The sequence below is a fragment of the Chrysochloris asiatica genome, unplaced genomic scaffold (assembly GCF_000296735.1).
Source record: "Chrysochloris asiatica unplaced genomic scaffold, ChrAsi1.0 scaffold00037, whole genome shotgun sequence".
Classification (NCBI taxonomy): Eukaryota; Metazoa; Chordata; class Mammalia; order Afrosoricida; family Chrysochloridae; genus Chrysochloris; species Chrysochloris asiatica.
The window spans coordinates 14,825,614-14,848,485 of record NW_006408555.1 but is presented as its reverse complement, the minus strand read 5'-3'; the positions used below and the strand labels follow the sequence as shown (position 1 = coordinate 14,848,485).

Sequence of the window (22,872 nt, the reverse complement as noted above, 5' to 3'; positions counted from 1 at the left end):
AGGATAAACACTGGATTGGTAACCAAAAGGCAGTTGCTCAAACTCAACAGCTGCTACTTGGAAACTGTTATCAATGGGAACCAACTCCAGGGAATGTGACAATATTGATCAAGTCAATTTCAACTCATAGTGGCCCTACTGAACACAGGGGAACTGCTCCAAGGCTTTCCAAGACTCATTTTTCTCCCGCAGTTGAACCTCCAACCTTATAGTTAGCAGCCCAGCGCCTAACCCACCAAGGCTCCTTGGTAAGGGGTGTAGGCTTTCTTTTGCGGGGATGAAAACAGTCTGAACTAGAGTCCTGAGGTGTGAGCTCACAGCCTGCATCGCCTCCCACCTCACTGTGCGGTACCTGGCTTGAAGGCTGCTGATCCGTTTCTTGGTTGCGCCCTGTGGGAAGCCATTGACAGTAACATCCAGAGGTTGCTCAGAAACTGCACTCCAGCTGATGGCTATGAAAAGACAATTCTGAGGTTAAAATGGTTCAGCTTTCTTTAAAAGAAGTGGCAGAGGTGTTCTGCTAAAAGACTTGTTTGCCTCTGCAGACCCAGGAGAGCGGGCTATGAAGTCACAGATGGTGACTACTACTCCTTAGCATCCGCAGTTCAACAGCCTGAAGCAGCTTGTGATTCATCAGGATCATTTTAGCGGCTAACCATCGAGTAGTAATTATGTGCCGGAGACACTGGAAATGCATGAAATGTCATTTCTCGTGTAATCCTAACAACCCTGAAAGATGACATTCTGTTTATTTATCTGAAGATGAAGAAATGGAGGCCAGGAGAAGCTGACGCGTCCAAGGCCATGCAGAGCAGGGGTCTGACCCACTGTGGGTGGCTCCTGAGCCCAGACTACTAACCACTCTGCGGTATACTAGCTGCCTGCCAGGCTGTTCCATGGGGAAAGCCAACCAGAACACTCACCTGCTCTACAAGGAACAAGTGGGCCTGCGCTGTCAGCCCTGTGCGCCTGCACTGCGTAGCGACTCTGTTCAAACAGTAACTCTGACTGCTGTATTTTCAGCTCTTGAACTCCAAAGCCTTTGGGTAAAGCTGAGACGTTCTTACACCTAAACATAATAGGAAATGCATTCAGTTTTGATGCATTCATAGTGAACAAGAGAAGCACAGTATGAGGCAAAGTAAGACCTTAGGAGGTATTCAGGTTTATTTGTCCATATTAAAACCAAGTACACAGTCTTCGTATTACTGCAAAAAAGTCATTGCGTGTCAACTGATGAATGTAAAAATGAGACACGGCAGATCCATACAAAACAAAATAAACAAAAAAGTTGTAGTGGACTCTGACTCATGGAGGCCATGTGTGTCAGAGGAGAACTGTGCTCCTTAGGGCTGTCCATGGCTGAGTTTTCAGTAGATCACAGACTTTCTTCTGAGGCACGTCTGGGTGGACTCAAATTTCTTAACCATCTGGTTACACTCCAGGGATTCATACCCATACAGTATAAAATTACTCACAGTGACATTTTTGTTGTTGTTAAGAGCTGTCTAGTAGGTTCTGACTCAGAGTGACCCTATACAGAGTTTCTGAGGAGCAGCTGGTGGGTTTGAACCACTAAACTTGTAGTTCATAGCCCAGTACTTATCCTACAGTGCCACACTAGGAATCAGATATTGGCAATGTTGTTGTTGTTAAGTGCCATCGAGTCAATTCCCACCCACAGCGACCCTATATAAGGTTTCCAAGGAGCAGCTGGTGAGCTTGAACTGACCTTGCAGTTCAAACACAGTAAGTTCTGTTTATTCATCTGTTGTGGAGAAGGTTTTATAAGAGGGTGTACCAGACAGAGAGCAGGCCACCAGAAGCTGGCTGGAGGAAGAGTCCTTTGCATTACTCTGAGGCGATAAGTCTAGAACTGAGTCACCACCCATCAGCAAATGCAGTGACACCAACCTTTCTTAATTCTTGATAGGGTATGTTGTTGTTGTTGTTGTGTGCTGTGGAGTCGGTTCCAACTCAAAGCCACCCTGTACAGGGTTTCTGAGGCTGTAAATCTTTACAGGAACAGAACGCCTCATCTTTCTCCCACAGAACAGCTGGTAGTTTCGAACTGCTATCCCTGAGGTTCACAGCCCAATTTGTAACCACTACGCTACCAGAGCTCCTTTGATAGGGTATGTTGTTGTTGTTGTTGTGGTTATGTGACGTGGAGTCGGTTCCGACTCATAGTGACCCTGTACAGGGTTTCCGAGGCTGTAAATCTTTACGGGAGCAGAACGCCTCATCTTTCTCCCGCGGAACAGCTGGTAGTTTCGAACTGCTGACCCAGAGGTTCGCAGCCCGATTTGTAACCACTACGCTACCAGAGCTCCTTGATAGGGTATAGGATTTAGAAAATCTGAAAACCTTAAGAAATACCAAATTGCTGACATCTGCTTTCTAGGTGAGGTGTAGTGAATTATTTAATGTGTCTTCCAGCCTTAGTCTTTGTAATTCCCACCAAATGTTTTGGCCATGATGGGTCTAGCTAAGAGAAGGTCTGACAAGACTATATGATTCAGTTGTGAGTGGTCAGCAGGGTTAACCGTCACTTTTCAAAGTTGGAACTCTAATGTGTTCTGAGCCATCTCAGAAGCAGGAAGGGGAGCTCTCGCTACCTTCAGAGAAGAGCCAGGAGTAGAGCCCGTCCTTTGGCCCTGACATCCCTGTTCACTGAACAGGGACAGAAAGCTGTGGCCCTGGAGGAGTGGCAGAGGAGCAGTAGCAGTAGAGTCAACAGCCAGAGCTTGCTCGGAGAGTGGGGTTCCTCCACGCACTTAGGAGCTAGAGCCAAGTGCCTCAGGCCGAGGCTTGTGGTGGAGGGGTGTGTTCTGTGGGCACTCATCAGTAGCCCTAAAGAAGTCTTGTAACACTGTAGGATTAGAAAGAGACCTGTCTGTGGGCACTGAAGAGGAAAGGCTGTCCTGACTGGAACTAGGCCCTGAGCATTTCTGACCCTGCATTGTGACCCGTTAACTTCCGTAAGAAACCCCGTAACTGTGAGTACGCTGTCTTGAGTTTTGTGTGGCCAGTGCAATGAATTCTGAAAACCAGATGGGAAATACAGTAGACCGTGGGAAGGATGCTTGGTGCTGTATTTTTGCACAGAGAATCCGTCAAACACACAGAAATAAAATTATCCTGTAATATAAAACGTTAGTTTCCCTTGTATCTTTCATGCAGAATGGATGCCAACATGACACTGGCCTAGAATTCAGCAAACAGCAAGCAGTTTAATGCTGCAGAAGAGAAAACACAAGAAATAACCCAGCATTGTGCCTGGGCTGATTTTCCTTCTTTAGCCTTTTTTTTTACAAACAATAAACCAAAAGCATCTTTTTAGAGGTAAAATTCACATACCAAAAAATTCACCCATTTAGAGTATGTAATGAAATAATTTTTAGTACGTTCACATCACCATACTCTACAGTTAGAACATCTTCAGCACCCCAAATAAACCCCAGGATCATTAGCAGTCATGCCACATACCCCAGACACAATCACTATTAATACTTTAGGGTATATCCTCCCAGACGGTTTTTATCCCTATGTACTTTATAGGTTTTGGTGTGGCACTGTAGGATAAGCACTGCACTGTTGACCACAAAATTAGCAGTTCAAATTCACCAGTCACTCCCTCAGAAACTCTACATGGGGCTACTCTGAGTTGGAACCGACTGGATGGCACTTACGAATAATACACAGTTTCAGACCAATGATCTCACTTTATCTTCTAAATTGCGTTTCCAAATTACTTCTTTTCTGCCAATACTCACCAGTAATATTTTTAATGAAAATCACTGAACAATACTCCTACTGCTGAAAAATTTGTTTCCTTTTTCATTTCTCTTTTTTATCTTATTCCTATTTATAAAAAAAAAAAAAAAGCTGGTAGTTTGAAATTCTATCAGCTGTTCTGCGGGAGAAAAATGAGGCGTTCTGCTCCTGTAAAGACTTACAGCCTCGGAAACCCTGTACAGGGTCGCTATGAGTTGGAACAGAATCCACAGCACGTAACAACAACAACAACAACACCAGCGATATAAAAAGTTCAGTGTTTTGAGTACTTTCTCCATTGTTTCCTTAGGGTAAAGCCTAGCACTGGAATTAAGGATGAAAAGGCACAGGTGTCTTTAAGGCTCTTGGACACCCTCAAACTACCTCCCGCCCTGCCCTCTCACCTTTCAAGCAAAGCTCTCTGCATGACCTCTTGGCTGTAAGGGCATTTCCCAATGACCACAGCTGTCAAGTAGATGGGCTGTTCTAAGAAGTGCATCAACAGCGCTCCCTGGCATCCAAGGACATTCCACCGAGCCAGCTTGTCACTGCAGGACATTGAGCTGGTCCTGTCTCCCCGGCCCGGCTTCACTCGCAGCAACCCGGCCTGGTGATACGCAGCCCCTGCTTCCCTGGAGTCTCCAGCTTCCCCAGGCACGCTTTTGGCTCCAGTTCTATGAACGTCCACCACCTTAGTACCCCTTGCGGTCACTATGGTCACATTGGCCAGTCCCTCTGCAGGAAGATTCGAGCCAGGAGCAGTGGGTGGGGTCTGGCTACTTCCCTGATTATGCAGACTCGGCTGGTGAGGCCCAACACTGGCGACTTCCCTGGTGGGAGTTTCAGGCTCAAGCACTAGCTTTTTGATGACAGGACCACCGGGATCTTCACATTTCCTTTTATTTTCAGGAGTCTCCAGGTGACCACTGACCTCTACAGAAGTGTTCTTGGCCCAATTTCTGTTAACAGGACAGCAAGGCTGGTCTTCAAACTCATGTATTGGTATGATGGAGGCATCCCCACCTACAGGACAAGAGACACCCTCAAACCAGTGATTTTCAAAGCTGGGCCTCCAGGACAGCAATCAATCCCAGCACTTTTTGGGAACTGGCTGGAAATACAAATTCTTGGGACTCGCAGCAAAGCCAGTGCTGTTGAGTTGATTCTGGCTCCCAGTGACCCTCTAGGGTTTCTGAGCTGGTACATCTGACAGAATCAGACAGCCTCGTCTCTCTCCCATGGAGCAGCTGGTGGGTTTGAAACCACTTGCAATTAGCAGTCCAATGCTTAACTCACAGGGCCATCAGGGGTCCTCTGGGACCCACAGTTGTCACTGTTGTTAAGTGCTGTCGAGTCGGTTCCAACTCAGAGACTCTATAGGATTTCTGAAGAAGGGCTGGTGGGTTTGAACCACCGACCTTGTGGTTAGCAATCCAGTGCTTATCCTACAGCACACCAACTATCAGTGTTTTAGCAAATTCTCCAGAAGATTCTAATTGATACAAGCTCAAATTTGAGAACCTCTGCCTTAAAATAAAGAGAATCCCTGGTGGCACTGTGGTTAAAGTACTTGGCTAGCACTTTAGTAAGGTCGGCAGTTCAATCCACCATCCTGCTGTGGGAGGGAAATGTGGCAGTCTACTTCTGTTAAGATTTACAGCCTTGAAATCTCCATGGGGCACTTCTGTCTTACCTTATATGGTCACTGTGAGTTGGAATTAAGGAGCTCTGGTAAAGTAGTGGTTACGAGTCAGGCTGCTAACCTCAAGATCAGCAGTTCGAAACTACCAGCCGTTCCACGGGAGAAAGATGAGGCTTTCTGCTCCCATAATGACTTACAGCCTCAGAAACCCTATACAGGGTTGCTATGAGTCGGAATCGACTCCACGGCACATAACCACCACCATGGGTCGGAACTGACTTGATGGCGATGGGATGGGGTTTTTCTGGCCATAAATTAAAGTCAGCTCTATTGTCCCAGCTGGCCTGAGGTAGAGCAGTTGCTAAAATGTCTCCAAGAACCATTCAACCCAGTTCCACCTCAGTTAAGGATGTATATTTCTGATACACGTTCTCAGTAGGGTGTCTGGTGTCCAACCAGAATGGACCAGTTCTTAGAAGCCCTGGTTATCACAGAATGCTCCCCAGAAGTCTGAATACCTGGTTTAGGATTTCTCAGTTTCAGTACTATTAATATTTTAGCAACAAAGATAACTGTGTTGTGGACGATTGTCCAGTACATAAAAAGTAATAAGCTATTAAGCAGCATCTCTGGCTAGAATGTCCACAGACACTCCCTCAGTCTGACAATAAAAAATGTCTCCAAACAGTGCCCAATGTCCCCCTGGAAGGCAAAATCACCTACACTGAGTCCAGTGGCTAGACTGAGCAACATTCCCCAGGTGCAGTCTGTGAATGCTATCCCGTAAGGCAACTTGGAAAATAAGAATAGTTTATTCTGTGGTTGAGTGAGTTTGGCAAACATTGCTTACAAGATCCTCATCTTAACAGATAAACAATACAAACCCTCACGGCAGTCTGAAGTCCTGTAGTATATGATGTAACCAATGGTTCCAAACTGACCTAACCATCCTGGGTTAGAGATTCCTGACTTACTCCAGTTTTACAGGCACTGTCCTGGTGTGGTGCTGTAAGATAAGCACTGGAATGCTAACTGCAAGGTCTGTGGTTTAAATCCATAAAAAACCCTTTACAGGAGCCCTGTGAGTGCGGAACAGACTTAGTGGCACTTACCAACCACAGGGACTGTTAAGGATTGAACTGTGCCCCCATATAATCCTACAGGGAAATGAGCTTTCTTTGTTATGTTTAATGTGACTTGATTAGCACAGGGTGTGTCTTAAATTAATCTCTACTGAGACAGAAAAAGAGTCTTGTTGGCACTGCAGGATAAGCACTGAATTGCTAACAAGTTTGGAGGTTCGAACCCACCAGCTGCCCCGAAGAAAGATGAGACTATCTGTTCCCATAAAGATTTATAGCCTTGCACCCGAGAGTCACTATGAGTCAGAACCGATGGAGCCAACTGGATGTAGTGAGTTGCTGAGCTATACAGGAGATGAAGGAGCGAGTGGTAAAGCAGAGACAAGGCAGACACACTGGGCCACATGGAGATTGCCCAGGAGCAGAATCTTCCTCCAGAGCCTTCCCTTAGACATGGCACCCTGAACGGTGAGCAAACAGAGCTCTGTTTGTTAAAGGCACCCACTTGTGGCGTTTCTGGTAGCACAGCTCTAGAGAACTAAGACGGGCCAAAGGAAACCGAAGTCCAGTAAGAAGTTCTGCAAGCTGCTGCAGAGGGAACCACTTCAAACAATGGCCTCATATGTACTGCTTTTCGGAAGCGTGCAAATCACATACACCTGCAGCCTCTACGACCTAAGTATAAGTGGGAAGGGCAGAGATGAAGAGGTGAGTACTCTGCCAGAGAGGCTGGCTGGCTGCCTTCCAGAGACCCCACAGGCTGACAGCTACTTCGGAGAATTCGCCAGGGGTCAAGCTAGGTCTGTAGGCTCCAGGGATGAGCTTGACAACTGACTCATGTCAATAAAAGTCACAAGTAAGAGCCTGAAGCAGCTAACTCAGGAGCCGACGCAGTAATGAGTGATGAGAAGTGCATCCCAGGGGAGCTAGCTGGTCCCCTTCTCTGGGCAGCATCCTTCCTGCAGAGAAGCCACACGTAAAACTTACCCAAAACTCAGGGGAGTCCTATCAGTGATGCCCAGATTGTGACTTCACCAAAAAACTCTTAAAAGCCAAATCTACTGCCATTATTGAGTGGATTTGGGCAGACAGTGACCCAACAAGCCAGAGCAGAAATTACCCCACTGGGTTTCTGAGGCTGTAAATTTGATAGACGCAGACTGCCTCATCTTTCTCCTGAGGAGCACGACTGGTGGGTTTGAACCCCTGACCTTTCAGTTAGCAGCTCAGCACTTAACTCACTGTGCCACCAGGGCCCCTGTGATTTCACAGAGCAGTAAAATTCCCATTAAATTTTAAGATCAATATAGGGTTGCCAACTTTTTATTCCATTGAATAAGACCCTTAAAAATCTCAATTACCATCATGCGTAAAAAAAAAAAAAAGATAAAAATCTCATAAACTTTAAATTGCAAGAACTTAGCTTTTTGAAAAAACTCACTACACACTTCCTATTTGTCTCATTTTGCGATGGGCCACTACTCATTTCACAGATCTGCGCGGGTCCGAGGAGCCAGGCTAGGAAGGCCATCAGGCTAATGGGATCCCGGATGCATCGTTTATCACTGGGGACTGGGGACGGTCAGGCTCTGGCTACTGAGAATGTGGTCTGCTGACCAGTACCACTAGCACCCAGGGGAGTTGCTTAGAAATGCAAACTCTTAGGCGGCTCCTGCAATCTACCAAGTCTGAACCTGCATCTTAACAAGATCCCAGGCAACTCTGGTGTGCACGGTGGTTCAGAAACAGATTGAAGGAACATCCTTTGGTTCTTGGATCAGGGCACCTACTGCTAAGAACACAGGATGGATGAGCCCTGCCTAACTGCATTTTTCTGGTATTCGACAGCACAGACTCCTTCGTAAACTATGTCAGCATTTTCAGTTTAACAGCTATTCCTTCATTATAGCAATTATAGATCTCTGCTGTAATTACATGTGTATTTTAAAAGCTTAAATCCTCAGAAGACAATGTTCTGCCCATATTTCAAAGTTTTCAGGATGAGGAACTATTGCTGTCATCCTTACGCTGTTATTTGTTGTTGTTATGTGCTGTGGAGTTGGTTCCGACTCACAGTGACCCTGTACAGGGTTTCCGAGGCTGGAAATCTTTACAGGAGCAGAAAGCCTCATCTTTCTCCCATGGAACGTCTGGGAGTTTCGAAAATCCAAAACCAAACCCACTGTCATCAAGCCGATTCCTCGTGACAGTGAGCCTACAGGGCAGACTGGAACCACTCCGCAGGATTTCTGGAGCTGCACAGCTTTACAGAAGCAGACAGCCTCCACTTCTCCCCACGAAGTGGCTGGTGGGCTTGAACCACAGATCTTTTGGTTAGCAGCCCAATGCTGAACCCACTGTACCACCAGGGTTCCTTATTATTTATAAAAGGTAGTACTATCAATTTTCAAGAGAGAAAAGCAAAGCCTAGAAATGACCCCTTAGGCTGGGTCTGGTGGTCCTGCCTTAGGCAGCCACACCTGAACACATTCCTACACTAGGATTCTGACTCCAGGCGACCCCATGTGAGTCAGGTAAAAGTGTGCTCCAGAGGTTCTTTCCTTGAGAAACATTTTACCTGTGCATAAGACAAACACGAGAAAGCAGACAATGATTCCAAAGATTGGAACACACTTACAGGGAGTATGGCTGGAGAAAAACACAAAGTGGAGGTCTGGTCTGAGTTTCCACCGGCCTGTCTGAGTTCCTGGGAGAAAGATGCCATCCTCTTCCAGGGTGGCCGCCAATTGGAGCTGATGGAGAAGGTACCTAGTGGGTTACAGGATGTTAGCAGAATTCCTTTGGGAAAGAAGAAACTCCAGCTGGGTGATATGGAAGAAGGGAAGCGTTACTACAGTCCAGCAGGATTGGTTGTTGTTAAGTGCAGTAGAGCCAGTTCTGACTCATAGCCACCCTGTATAGGGTTTCCGAGGAGCAGCTGGTAGATCTAAACTTCTGACCTTGTGGTTCAGGGTCCAGTACTGATTCTACAGCACCACATCAGGAGTCTAGGACTGGTAGTGATTTAGAATTACAAGAATGAGCTACACCAGCAATTCTCAAAGCCTATGGTTCCTGAACTAGCACCATTAGCATCACCTGGGAATCTGTTAGAAAAGCCACTGCTCAGGGTTACTGAACCCAAATCTCTTGGGGAGGGCTCAGTGATCTGGGTGTTATGAGACCTCCAGGAGATTCTAAGGCATGAGAACCAAAGGTGTAGACCACTGCCCCTCCAAATGTGGTCCTGAGAAGGATGTAGTAATCAGTGTTACCTGGAAAGGGGCTAGAAATGCATATTATGGGATGCCCCCCTCAGCCCAGACTTATTGCATCGGAATCTTTGGGGAATGGCTTTACCTCTGGAAACTCCTCATGGCTATGACCTCAGCGTGGCTATCATTGAGGATGTCTCCTGTGACAAAGACAGGACACTAGGTGAGGGCACGTGGGACTGGAGAAGCCCTGGTTCCCAGGAGCTGGACAAAGCTATGGTCCTGGCACCCGGGATGGCCATGCAGCTCCTGGAGGGCTTTTGTCAGAAAGAATCCGTTACAAATACCACCACCTTTACAGCAGTGCAGGGCAGCTCAACTCAGCGCTCTGGACACTGTGGGCTGGGCACCTGGGGTGGGGCTGTGCTGCGCACACCCGCTGTCCTTAGCAGTACCCGTGGTCTCTACTACATGCCACCAGTAGATCTACTAGACGCCCATAGTGACAACTAAAACTGTCTCCAGACATTGCCAAACATCCTAGGAGTTGGAGAGCAATGTCTCTGTGTTGGGAGGACACATGAAGATACAACCGATCCCCAACTGTGAGCTGCCTCCAGACTTGAAGCTGACCACGGTTCTGGCAAACACTCCATTCCCAAACTGAGGAGGAGGCAAGAAACATACCATCCTGCTTGTTTGTTTGTTTAAAAACTTCTTATTGTGATTTGAGTGAAAGCTGAGAAACCAAATCAGTTTTGCATTTAACAATGCATATGTATTTTCTTTCATGCCATTCATTCCAATCGCCATCACTCATCTCACTTCTTCCCCAAACACAACATCCTGGGCGCAAGAAACCTAATATCCCTGAAGAAGCCCGGATCCAAACAATAACATTTGGAGTTTTAGATTTGAGGGAAGGGGGCTGCATGACGAACCCACACCAATGCTGCTAAGTGGCCCCTGAGTTGGTTTTATATAGACTCTCCCATGCTTACCGCTCTTCCTCATTTTGGATTGGCCAATGCAATTCGTTCCTGTTCCCATTGAGACAACTTCCTTTGTCACTGAGGGGAGAAAACAAATCAGTAAGTGAGCTCTTGAATGGCCTACATGGTCCCTGGTCTTTAGGATTTTGTACATTCCTCCAGAAGATTCTCAATTAGAACAACAGCTCCAACATGGGGTCTCCCACCTCCAGAGCCCTGTCAGGACATCCCTGTATCCATAAGGATACATCATGGCTTATGCTGTACCCACGACTGTCCACTACTGCCCCCAGCCACTGCTAGCTGATTCCAAGTTATGGCAACCCCATGCATGTTAGAGTAGAAGTGTGTCTCACAGGTTTTCATTGGCTGTCATCTTTTCCCAGCACACTGCCACGCCTTTCTTCTGAGATGCCACTGGGTGGAATCAAACCTCCAACTGGCCCTCCGCTGATCTACTATAAACCCACTGCCATCGAGTCGACTCTAACTCACAGTGATGCTGGTGTAGAGTTGCTGAGGCTAGAAATCTTTATGGGAACAGAAAGCCTCATCCTTCTCCAACCAACCAGGGACTGGTTGTTAGGTTTGGTCTGCAGACCTTGTGGTTAGCAGAACGGTTAGTCTCACCAGTAATTCCAAATTACCATCCTTATTACTAGATCTGCTTTTAGATATTTCATCTCATTGGTAAAGAAGCACGCATATTTCACTGTATTACCAGGGCTCCTTCTGTTCATGTTGTTGTCGTTAAGTGACACATTGTCTGTTCTGGTATGTTGTTGCTATTAAGTGCCATTGAATCATTTCCGACTCACAGCAACCCTATATAGCATTGTATACAAAGCATAGTGGTTACGAGTTGGGCTGCTAATCTCATGGTCAGCAGTTTGAAACTACCAGCAGTTCCGTGGGAGAAGGATGAGGTTTTCTGCTCCCATAAAGATTTATGGTCTGGGAAACCCTATATAGGGTCCCTATGAGTCAAAACTGACTCCTAGGCACATAACCACATAGTAATGTGTAATTCTACCATCCCAGGGAGACAGGGCGCTAGTGTAACATGGCGAAAGGCCTAACCTCTCAAGGGCTTGTCAGGTGAGTCACAGTGTTGGTCATCAGCTGTAGACTGTATCTTTACCACAGCTGCTAGAAACGTCCACTCACGGTGTGGCACAGGCTTTCCTTGCTTGGGCAGCTTGGTCCCATAGTGTGTGTAACACAGCTGAGCAATTTCATCCGCAGTCCACATGGTCTGAGCTGGTGCTGAGGCCCTGATCAAAACCCACAACCATTAGAGGTGCAGACGGGAAACCAATGGGAGATGCTCTAAACTTGCATCAGGTGCTTCAGCCTTCTTTGAAATGTAGTGCAGAGGTGTCCACACGGTGGCTCCTCTACCTAGAACTCCCTGGATCATTTTCTCCTTCTACGTCCCTTCCTTCTTTTCATCTTCATCGAAAGATCAAAGATGCTCAGAATTCCAATCCCAGAAGACAGGGCCATGTCCTGAAGCTGCCGGTTTTGTTTTAAATCTTGCGTATCTGACACATGTCTAATGAAGGGGACTCTACTACTCAGAATGAAAGCACACAGCAGGGAAGTCTCATCACTACTCCACTTTCATTAGGAAGCAGCGCTTCTCAGGACTGACTGCCTGCCTGCTTTCTTCACGTTCACCCTCAGCTGGTGAGCTTTCTGGAAAGAGGTTTTCCTTTTGTATCCTTTCTCAGGCATTTTATTTTTCTCTTCTTTTTCCCACTGCAGAGTGGTTCTCCCCTTAGTAAATCCACAGTGATATGCCACCAAGAAATAGCAGTTTAAGTTCTCTTAGCAACATCTTACACAGCACTGGGGCCCAAAGAAAACTACGTAATTTTTCACCCCCAGAGAGCTTTCGCCTCCTGAAAGGAGTTGTGGGTTTTTGGAAACAATGACTTCAAGGAGGAAGTGGGAAAGCAGTGCTACACTGAGGGGATTCCAACTAATATCATGAACAAAAGTGTGCAGAAATGGTTGAATTGGGTACAAATGTGTTCTGTAAACTTTAATCCAAATCACAATGAAATGTTCAAGGGGAAAAAAAGAAAAAGTGCAAGCTTTGGAGTCACCCTTTCTGGGATCGAATTCTGGCTTTGCAGCAAATCAAGTATGCGATTTTGGATAAATTATTTAACCTCTTATTGCCTAAATTTCCTCCTATTAAAACAATAGTATCTAATCCATTAGGGTTATTGTAAGGATTAAGTATCACCCCTGAAAAGCAACTGCTACAACGCTGAGCATAATGTCAGTGCTGTTTACTATTACAAAAAAGAACATCTAACAACTTTCTTGACTGATTGAACTTGAGCTCCTTGGGGGTGAAGGGCGGTAAATAAATTAGGAATAACCATTAAGCAGATCATACCTGAAAGAGGTCTAGGATACGTCTTTGCTGGAAACTCTCCCACTCTTGACTCCACTGATGCTCACTGGATCATCCTGACTTGATTTGGACTCAATAGTGTGGAAAACTTCTTAGTGGAAGATGAGCTTATAGGGAGATGGACCTGGTTTAAAAAACAAGCAAAAAAAAAAGGCTTTACTAAGTAAAATGGGTATGTGTTATTAAGACCCTCTGAGTTTCCAAAGTCTGTCTTTTTAAATGTTTTATTGTGAATTATATGACAGTTTACATGGGAGAACATTAGCTTTACATGCATCCTATTGCGTATAGTTTCATTGCCATGGTTACAATCCCCTTCATGCATCATCAAACAAACCTGCCCCCCGGGGTCCTCAGCACACAGCCTCTCTCCCTCTCTGGGTCTAAAGTCCCCAGCTGCTCCATCTCTCCATGTCATTGTCTCTGCCTCCATCTCTGGCGTCACTGTTTCTCTGGGTAGGGTCCCGCTCTCCAGTCTTCTTCCGTGATGGTCCCAGGGACCTCCACTCCTGGACTGCAAAGTCAACCACTCCTCTCCTTTTGCTACAAAACGTCTACCTTTACATTTTCAACTCTCACAGTCAGTCCTGATACCGAAGTCTGTTTTTACAGTGCGCTATCTGCACTGAGGTGAGCAATGATAAAGCAGATCAGTGATTGAAAGTACATATACAGCCATGTGTTGCTTAATGTCCACTGTATGTTCTGGGAAATATGTGATATGGATGTTATGCAAATATCATATTAATATATGCAGTCCTTGGAGTAGGAATAAGTTCTGTTCCTAAATCTATTTTTTAAGTTGAATTTGTACATAAGTCAGAACAGTTAAGAACTGTTTCTATCTAACCTCAAATGTTTGTCCTGTTGTAAAGTGCAGTCAAATAGATTCTGACGCATAGCAACCCAGCACCAGGTTTCCAAGGAGCAGCTGGTGGGTTTGAACTGCTGACCTTATGATTTGGAAGTCCAGTTTAATCCTAAAGTGCCACACCAGGAGTCCATGTTTGTCTTAGTATATAGCATAGTATACTTTTTGATGCTTAAAAGACATTTTAAAAAAGCACTTCTAGATACACAAAAATATCTTTTAACATAATAAAATAGCAAAAACATGGGCAGTAGGATAAAGCATTGGACCCCAAGGTTGGTTTCTCCGGTCTCATCAAAAGGTTCATAAACCTAAAAACTAATCCAATGGCAAACACACATCACAAACTCTAACAGCCAAACAAAGCAGAACTTGCCAGAAGACATGTGGACTCAAGTTGAAGTCACTCATTCGAGTGGTTGATGCTGAATGCACATGCAGCGCAGTTAGAATTCATTCTTGGATATACTGGGTGCAGTGTAATTAGAATCAGCTTCTAGACCATGAATAACTTTAACAAGAGCTCAGTTAACCAGGCATTTTTTATTAGTTGCAACCCACTTCCTTCTCAGAGAACAGCTAGTCGCTTGTCTGGGGGAGAAAAGGCCATGCTCAGAGAAAGATCTGGCCCCTTTTCCAAGTCTCCCCGGAAAGGGTTCCTTCTGGCCAGCTTTAGAGGTCCAGCTTGGGACACTGATCTGCCGGCCACAGGACAGGACACCCTAGTGCTGACACAGTCCGCGGAGTGTGGACAACGGGAGCGCCTCCCTGGGCTCGCTCCGCAGCAAGAGCCCTTCCCGCCACGGACAGTGACACGGGGCCTGTGACGACAGTTTCCCCTTGTGATACGCGTCAGGGAAGGTCCAAACCTCTTCCCACATAAAATAGGGCCAAAAGAGTAAAAAACCTGGGGCCCAGCCCCGGGGTCCCTCATCTTCTCACCCCGTGACCGCCCCACACCGCCTGCGCACCCCTCCCACCTTCAAGACGCAAACCCACGGAGGGAATGAGCAGGAGGCGGAGCCCGGGTGGACGTGATGTCACAAAGGGGCGGCGGTGCTTCCCAGAAGTCCTGGTATGGCGCTGTAGGATAAAGCACTGGGTTACTAGATCTCAAGAGCGGTGGTTCAAACTTACCAACAGCTCCTAGGAAACCCTATACAGAGTCGCTTTGACTGCGAACCGACTCCACTGCACGTAACAACCACGACCCCACTCTTCCCAGACTCCGCCCCAGCCCACGCAGTGCACGCTGGGTCTTGTAGTTCTATAGGTGGCGGGCCGGAGTGGAGGCTTAGAGTCACCCGAAGCCTCTGAAAATGAAAGCGGCTGATGCAAGTCGCCTGCCTCATTACTGGGTTGGAAACAAAGGCTCCATCTGCAGTTCAAGTCGTTGAATGATGTCATATCTTGGAACACTATTCTGAATTTCTTTCTAAACCAGAGCTGATTGATGGAAATAGAATCCAAGCCATATGTTGTGATTAAAAAATTTTGTCATAGTTTCAAAAGTCAAATGAAATTAAATTTAATAATATATTTCATTAGCCCAGTTGTTACTGTTAGGTGCCATGGAGTTGGTTCCATCTCATAGTGACCCTGTATAGGGTTTCCTATTAACCCATTATATATATTAAAAAAAAAAAAAAATCACTTAAACATATAATACTTCCGCATCTTAGTATTTATCCTACAGTACCACACCAGGACCCCTCTGAACCTATTGTTAAGTGCTGTCAGGTCTGCACCTTATATAGGGTTTTTAAGGCACCGCTGGTTCGTTTGAACCACCACCAATGCGGTGAGCAGTCCACTGCTTACATTACAGTGTCACGCCAGGACTCCTATACTGCCCAACAACTGCAAATCTCAATGGGTAAAGATGAGAGAATTCATTTTTCTTCTTGTTACTCCTCAAATGTTAGAGGATTGGAAGTCCACCTTCCTCGATCCCATCCTTGCCTCTCTCCTTTCCCGGAGAAAAAGGACCGCATCTCTCCTCTGCTGTTTGGGACCTGATCTCAGTTTCTCTGTCTCCAACATCTTTAATCTGTGCTGACTTCTCTCTTCTGTCTTTAAAGCAGAAGCCATCCTGGTGGGGTGTTATCTGAGGGACTGGTATCTCCATCCATCTAGCTGCATACACCAAAAAGTCACCTTCCATCACACTCTTGTCACAATCTTAGACCTGCTGAAGTAAGCTAATGAGAAATAAATAAGACAATGTAAAATATATATTTAAAAAAAAGTAACATAATGAGAAAACCCATATTCAATATTCAACAGCTTATTTATAATTTCCACCCAGATGTCTAACAGGCATGTCAAATTAATGTCCAAAACCAAATGCATTTTTCCCTCCCAAATCTACACATCAGCAGTCTTTCCCTTCTTGGTAAGTGGCAACTCCACTTTTCCAGTTGTTCAGGCCAAAACCTTTAAATCACCCTTGACTCCTTTTCCTCACAACTCACTTTTTTTGTGTGTGTGTGAGCTGAGTGATAGTTTACATAGGAGACCATCGGCTTTACACCTTCGTTTCATTGCAATGATTACAATCTCCTCTGTGCATCATCATTCAACAGTATTTGCTTTCACTCCCTCTGTTTTTCTTTTTTGGGGGGTGGGGAGATGTACACAAACACACTCAGGGATATATAATAATTTTAACAAACAAAGGACACATTCTGCAAGCCTGCCCCCTGGCACCAGCACCCAGTCCCTCTCTTTCCATGAGTCTAGAGTCCTCAGTGGCTCCCTCTCTCCATGCCCTCATCTCTGCCTCCATCTCTGGTATTGCTGCTTCTCGGGGTACGGTTGTGCATTTCACTTCACAACCCACTTTTGATCAGCAAATTCCAGACTTCATAACCATGTATCTCCATTGTTATCTCTCAAGTCCATGCCATCATCTCTCCCTGTCCACTGTGACAGCCTCCTAACTGGCATCCCTGTTTTCTGTCTTACTCTTCACAGACCAGCTAGTACAAGCCTTTAAAAACAAGCTAGATCCCAAGTTGCTGTGCTCAGAACTCTCCAAGGGCTTCCCATCTCACTCCTCACATACACTCTTCTGCCTGACCCATGGGGGCCAGTGTGATCAGGACCCTCGCTCCTCTCCAGTCACACCAGACCAGACTATCTGTTGTTCCTCAAAAATGTGACTTTTGACCTGGATTGCTCTGTTCCCACAGAGCTCCCTGGCTCAACGTAGGGACAAAAGCTTGTTGTTGTTGTTGTTGTCAGGTGCCATCGAGTCGGAACCGACTCACAGCGACTCCATGCACAGCAGAATGAAACAATGTCCGATCCTGGGCCAACCTCACTACCGCTGCCACACTTGACGCCATCAATGATGCCAACCTGGCCAATCCATCTCGTTAGGGGTCTTCCTCTTTTTCTCTGACCCTCCACCTTACCCAGCATGACATCCGTCTCCGGCGACTGTTTCCTCCAGACAATATGTCCAAAGTATGAGAGATGAAGCTTAGCCATCCTGGCCTCCAAGGACAAAAGCTGAACACTCCAAAATTGCAATGGTTGGTTATGAGTCAGACTGCTAACCTCAAGGTTGGAACCTACCAGCCATTCTATGGGAGGAAGATGAGAGGCTTTCTGCTTCCATAAAGATTTACAGCCTTGGAAACCCTATCCAGAGTCACTGTAAGTTGGAAGCAGGCCACAGCACATAACCATCACCACCAATGTCAATTCAGGAGAAATGCCCTGCCACTCCCCCTCTAATAAATATCCCTGACCCTGCACATGGATACTGTGTTCCCATGGACTAGCTCCTTATCTAGTAGGGAGGAGCAGGCATAGGTACTAGGCTGTTTTTCTGTTTGTTTGTTTTTCTAGTCTTGGCTGAAAACAGACTCTCTTCATACCACTGCGCCCTTCTTTCCTGGAATACGAGGCTTGTTTACCACATGGTATAAAAGGAACCTACAAGCCATACCCCTTTCCCCTCCGAAAGTCTTGACTGTCCATTAGGCTGTTCCTGGAAACAGCTGCTGTTCTCATTTCTGGTCAGTAAGTTTCCCTGTTTGTAAACCATCTTTTTCTGTAATAAACCAACGTCTGTCAAACTATCTCCTGGTCACTTTTTCAGTCTCTCAACGAATACCCACATGGAAGGATTTTTCCTCCTGGTTTTGAATCTAAACAATTGGTGAGCCAGCCAGGAAACCAGAAAAATCCAAGACTTCCAAGATGAGTTGTGAGGGAAAAGGGATTCCCAGGGGGTAATTTTGGGATGACCGTTGGCCTCCAAGTGTGGTCCTATGGCACAGTTGTTAGAAATATGGGGACCAGAGAAAACACTGCAAACATTGTTGGAACTCCTGCGTGAAGTTGGGATATATAAGGCTAAGAAGGACACTAGGGTACTGGTTGCCTCTGTAGCCTGGCCCCTCCTATGTGCTGTGGAAACTGCTACCTACGTGGAAGTGGCTGCACTACTGGGAGCTGGAAGGCTGAACAATGAATTGCATTTGGACAGAGAGGCACAAGCAGTGCAGGCCAGCACCATTCAGGCCCTGGTCACCTGCCTCCAAACATCAGATTCCTCCACAGAAACCTGACAGCCTAGGGCCGTGCTCACCCTGTTAGTGAGTATGCACCATAATCATTAAGACAGTTCCGGATCCCAAACAATGGCACCTACTGGAATCCTTGACCAAGTCAGAGGAAGAGGATTACGGGGAGAAAATAGAGGTTCTCCGCTTAGAAGCAAGGAGCTCTGGCAGCATAGCGGTTACAAATTGGGCTGCTAATCTCATGGGCAGAAGTTTGAAACTAACAGCCATTCCATAGGAGAAAGATGAGGCGTTTTGCTCCTGTAAAGGAGCTCTGGTAGTGTAGTGGTTACGAATCGGGCTGCGAACCTTAAGACCAGCAGTTCGAAACTACCAGCTGTTTCGTGGGAGAAAGATGAGGCTTTCTGCTTCTGTAAAGATTTACAGCCTCGGAAACCCTGTACAGGGTTGCTATGGGTCGGAACCGACTCGAAGGCTCTTAACAACAACAACAACAAAAGTTTACAGCCTCGGAAACTCTATACAGGGTCCCTATGAGTCGGAACCAACTCCACGGCACATAATCATCACCACCACCACTTAGAAGCATGACCAGTCCTAGTTACCAAGACTAAAACAGACCAGCCCCTTCTGCCAATTTGCTGACCCCTGAGCAGCACGTTACTATGTGGGACTACACTGTCTACACTGTGCTGAGCCAGTGGTGTTAGATTGGCAAAAGGGGAGGGAGTGTGTTGCTGCTTGGCTCCTCTGCTGTGGGATATGTGGGACATGGGGGTAGAGAGAACAGTACTCGCTGGCCTTGAAATGTCCAAAGTGGCCTCTGTTACCATTTACCCCGTGCTGCGCAGCATCTCTATGCTGCAGTGAATGAGGCCCAGACAGCGCTCTGTAATTTTTGTCTGGATTACAACTGCCTGTAAGACTGCCTGGTCGAATGAGGGAGACAGCCTTCCCCACATGTCGGACAACTACAGAGGAATTGCAGGAAGTGTTTAGAGAGCTGGGGACGAAGCTCATTTATGTGTACAGAACATTATCAGAGTTCTAATAATGAGCTGCTCACAGCTGGTATGAAAGATGCTATTTTACAATCAGCTCCTAACCAGTGGTGTGGACCGCTGCTGTCTATATTAAGCCCCATGGCGGGGACAGCTAATGTCCAGGGCTTCTCAGGTTATAGCAGATCTGGGAGAGACTGAGAAACTCCGCTGATGGACCCTCTGCACTGCAGGGGGAGGGGAGTGAGCAGGTAAGACAGAAGGCAGAGAGTCCTGTCCGGGTCACTAAGAAACAATCAGGAACAGATTTGCTTACTGCTGGCACTTCCTGAGAGAAAGCAGAAAAGCAGCTAAATGCAGTGCTAGTAAAGCTATCGCACATGTTCCACCCAGAGCAACAGTTTGTTAAAGGAAAAGATCCTCAGGTGCATACGGCCCTTAGTGTACCCTCACCATGGAAAATGCTAGCACCTCTGGATTAGAGGTGGAGACAAGGTTCCCCCTTGTGTCCAATACATAGAGCTAATCATTCCTGGGCCTCCCGAGAACAAGCAGATTGTTTTAGCATTAGTAGATACCGGGGCCAAGTATACCGTGATTCATGGATTGGTTGCTCAGGACCTCGGGAAGTGGGCCAAGCCCCCAGGTGTTCATATGCTCCACTCATTGATGATGTTATGTTAACTGGTGATTCTCCTTACTCCAACAAGTAGTACCACAATTAGTAACACATCTAAGTTCACAAGCATGGACAATCAACAATGCCAAACTGCAAGGCCCTGGGTCATCTGTCAAATTCTTGGGTGTTGAGTGATCAGGTAAGGCAAAAAGTTTCCAAAGCCATCATTGATAAGGTGAAAGCATTCCCCTGCCCTACCAAAGTAAAGGAGTTGCAAACATTCTTGGGAATATTGGGGTATTGTCGTTGTTAAGTGCTGTCCAGTCAGTTCCAACCCACAGTGACCCTGGATAAGGTTTCCAAGGAATGGTCGGTGCGTTTGAACTGCCGACCATTAACCACAGCACCACACCAGGACTCCATTGGGATACTGGAGGACCTTTATTCCCCACTTGGCCGAGATCTTGCACCCATTATATCACCTCGTAGAAAGGAGGACGATTTGGGACTGGACCCCTGAGACAGGACGGGCATTCAATGTTACCATGATTGCAGTTCAGCAAGTACAGACCTTGGGGCTATAGCAGTTGGTCAGGAGTATGAATTGGACTTTGCCAGTTATCTGAAAGGAAATGGTTGGGTCTTGTTGTTACAATAACAGGGGCAATGTTTCCGTTAGATTCTGGCCTCAGCTGTGGAAAGGTGCAGAAACTTGATACATGCGTCTAGAAAAGCAACTTTGTGCTGTATCCAACAGTTTGCAATTTGTAGAAGACATCACAAAAGGGACCCCTGTAATAGGAGAAATGCACTACACCATCCAAAGATGGGGTCAAGGACTTTGCCAAGCCTCAGTCAGGGGTGGCCCAGTCCAGCGCATTGGCCAAATGGCATGTATATTTCCAACAGAGAAGTATCCTCTCACCCAGCCCCTTGAAGGTTGAGCTACACTGGATTCTTGGACTGGTGCTGGACATCTGTGGACATACAACCAGCCACGGAAGTTATGCGTATTAACCAAGGCACCGGGCAGAGTAGTCAGTGGGCTGAGTTGAGAGCCGCTTGGATGGTACTAAAGGACAAGCCCAGTCCCATAGTCCTGTGCATGGACGGCTGGGCTAACATTATTACAGAAGACCACCATTATGGCTAACACAGGTGAAGGAGTCCTGGTGGGTGCAGCACTGTGGCTTAATGCGCTGGACTGCAAAGTCAGTTTGAACTGCAAGGTTGGCGGTTCAAGCTCACCAGCTGCTCCTGAGAAACTTTATACAGTGTTACTATGGTGACTCAAGGGCACTTACCAACACAGGGGAAAGAGCAAGGTTGGTTAACCAGTGACCCTTCTGGTGAATGGAGCTGTGGAAAGGTATCTGGGCTTGGACACAGGGTGTGTGAACATTGGAGTTTCTCATGTGTTGGATCATAGCCCTCTCCCCATTGGGAAACATGTAAGCTGATGAACCGTCCAAGCTGAGTGACATACAACAGGCACCTGCAGAGGACGTGGCCAAGTGGCTACATCCAAGAAAAAGGACATCAAGTTCAAGACTGGACAAACAGGTTGGGTGCTGTTCGGCATTTCCCTCTCCCCATAGAACCCAACTGCAGCTGGACTGGTAGTCAATGAATGGGATTTTGGAGCAAGTGACACCCACTCCTTACAGCAATGGACTAAAGGACTCCCAAAACTCTTAAGATACAGCAATGTAATTGACACGACCCAGTGCTTATCCATCACTAACCCAGGGACCACAGAAGACATTAAGGATTCAAGTCTCCACACTGTGACCAGTGCCTGGGGATTCCAACAATCTGTTGTTGTCCTTGCCCCAGGACCTAACCCTGAGAGTTCCATTGTTACTCTTCCCTGGAAATGGCAAATTGTGTCCCGTGTGCCCCCACTTGGAGACTAGGGCAAGATATAGGCATGCAAGTGTTACCTTGGCTCCAATGCCGCCAAAAATGTCATCATTTCCTCGCCCCCACTAACATATATCCTGCCGCTGCACACTAAAACTATAGATCTACTAGGAAGTAGCAAGCAGCTGGTACTCGGCTGTTTCTCCCCTTGTCTCGGCTGGAGATAGAGGACTCTCCTCATACTGCCCCCTTCCCTTTACTGGAATATGAGGCTTGTTTTACCACATGGTATAAAAGGGATCCACAAATCACACCCCTCCCCCCTTGAAAATCGTGACTGTGCAGTGGGCAGCCAGTGTTCTTGTCTGTGGTCACTAAGTCTCCATCTGTAAGTCACTATTTTCTGTGATAAGCCAAGGTCTCTTTGACTGTTTCCTGGTCAGCAAACACCCACATGGAAGCATTTTTCCTTTCTGGGTTTGAACGCAAACAATCAAGGTCTCCAATTCTTTACTGAAATGTCACCTAGCAGGAGGCCTCTTTCTAGACCAGCACCCCAGGTCCCTTACCTTGCTTTATTTTTCTTCCTGGAATGTATCAGCACCAGAAATATGATTTATGTATTTATTTATCCATCCTTGTCTCCTCAACTCCCAAATAAGAATTAAATGTCATGAAAGCAGGGACTTGGCTTTGTTTACTGCTGTGTCCCAGTCCCTTAGAATAATTTCTGCTACGTCTCAGGCATTAACACACACTGTCTGAAGGTCAGCACTCTGGAACAAAGTTACAACCCAAAGGTAAAGAGAAGAGCAGAGGAAAAACATGGGTACAGACAAAGTGG

The 22,872-nt window shown here is 46.5% G+C and overlaps 1 protein-coding gene across 1 annotated transcript in view; it reads right to left on the bottom strand.

Annotated features, from left to right (window-relative positions):
- The window catches only part of ADAT1 (adenosine deaminase, tRNA-specific 1), a 28,348-nt gene extending 16,388 nt beyond the window's left edge, over window positions 1-11,960 (bottom strand). The window contains exons 1-7 of the mRNA XM_006860157.1: window positions 11,789-11,960; window positions 10,718-10,786; window positions 9,862-9,916; window positions 9,140-9,270; window positions 4,182-4,800; window positions 924-1,069; window positions 353-452 (exon numbers count right to left, since the gene is read on the bottom strand). Coding sequence (XP_006860219.1) covers window positions 353-452; window positions 924-1,069; window positions 4,182-4,800; window positions 9,140-9,270; window positions 9,862-9,916; window positions 10,718-10,786; window positions 11,789-11,960 — 1,292 coding nt within the window. The remainder of the gene's footprint in view (window positions 1-352; window positions 453-923; window positions 1,070-4,181; window positions 4,801-9,139; window positions 9,271-9,861; window positions 9,917-10,717; window positions 10,787-11,788) is intronic.
- Between the last annotated feature and the right edge of the window lie 10,912 nt (window positions 11,961-22,872).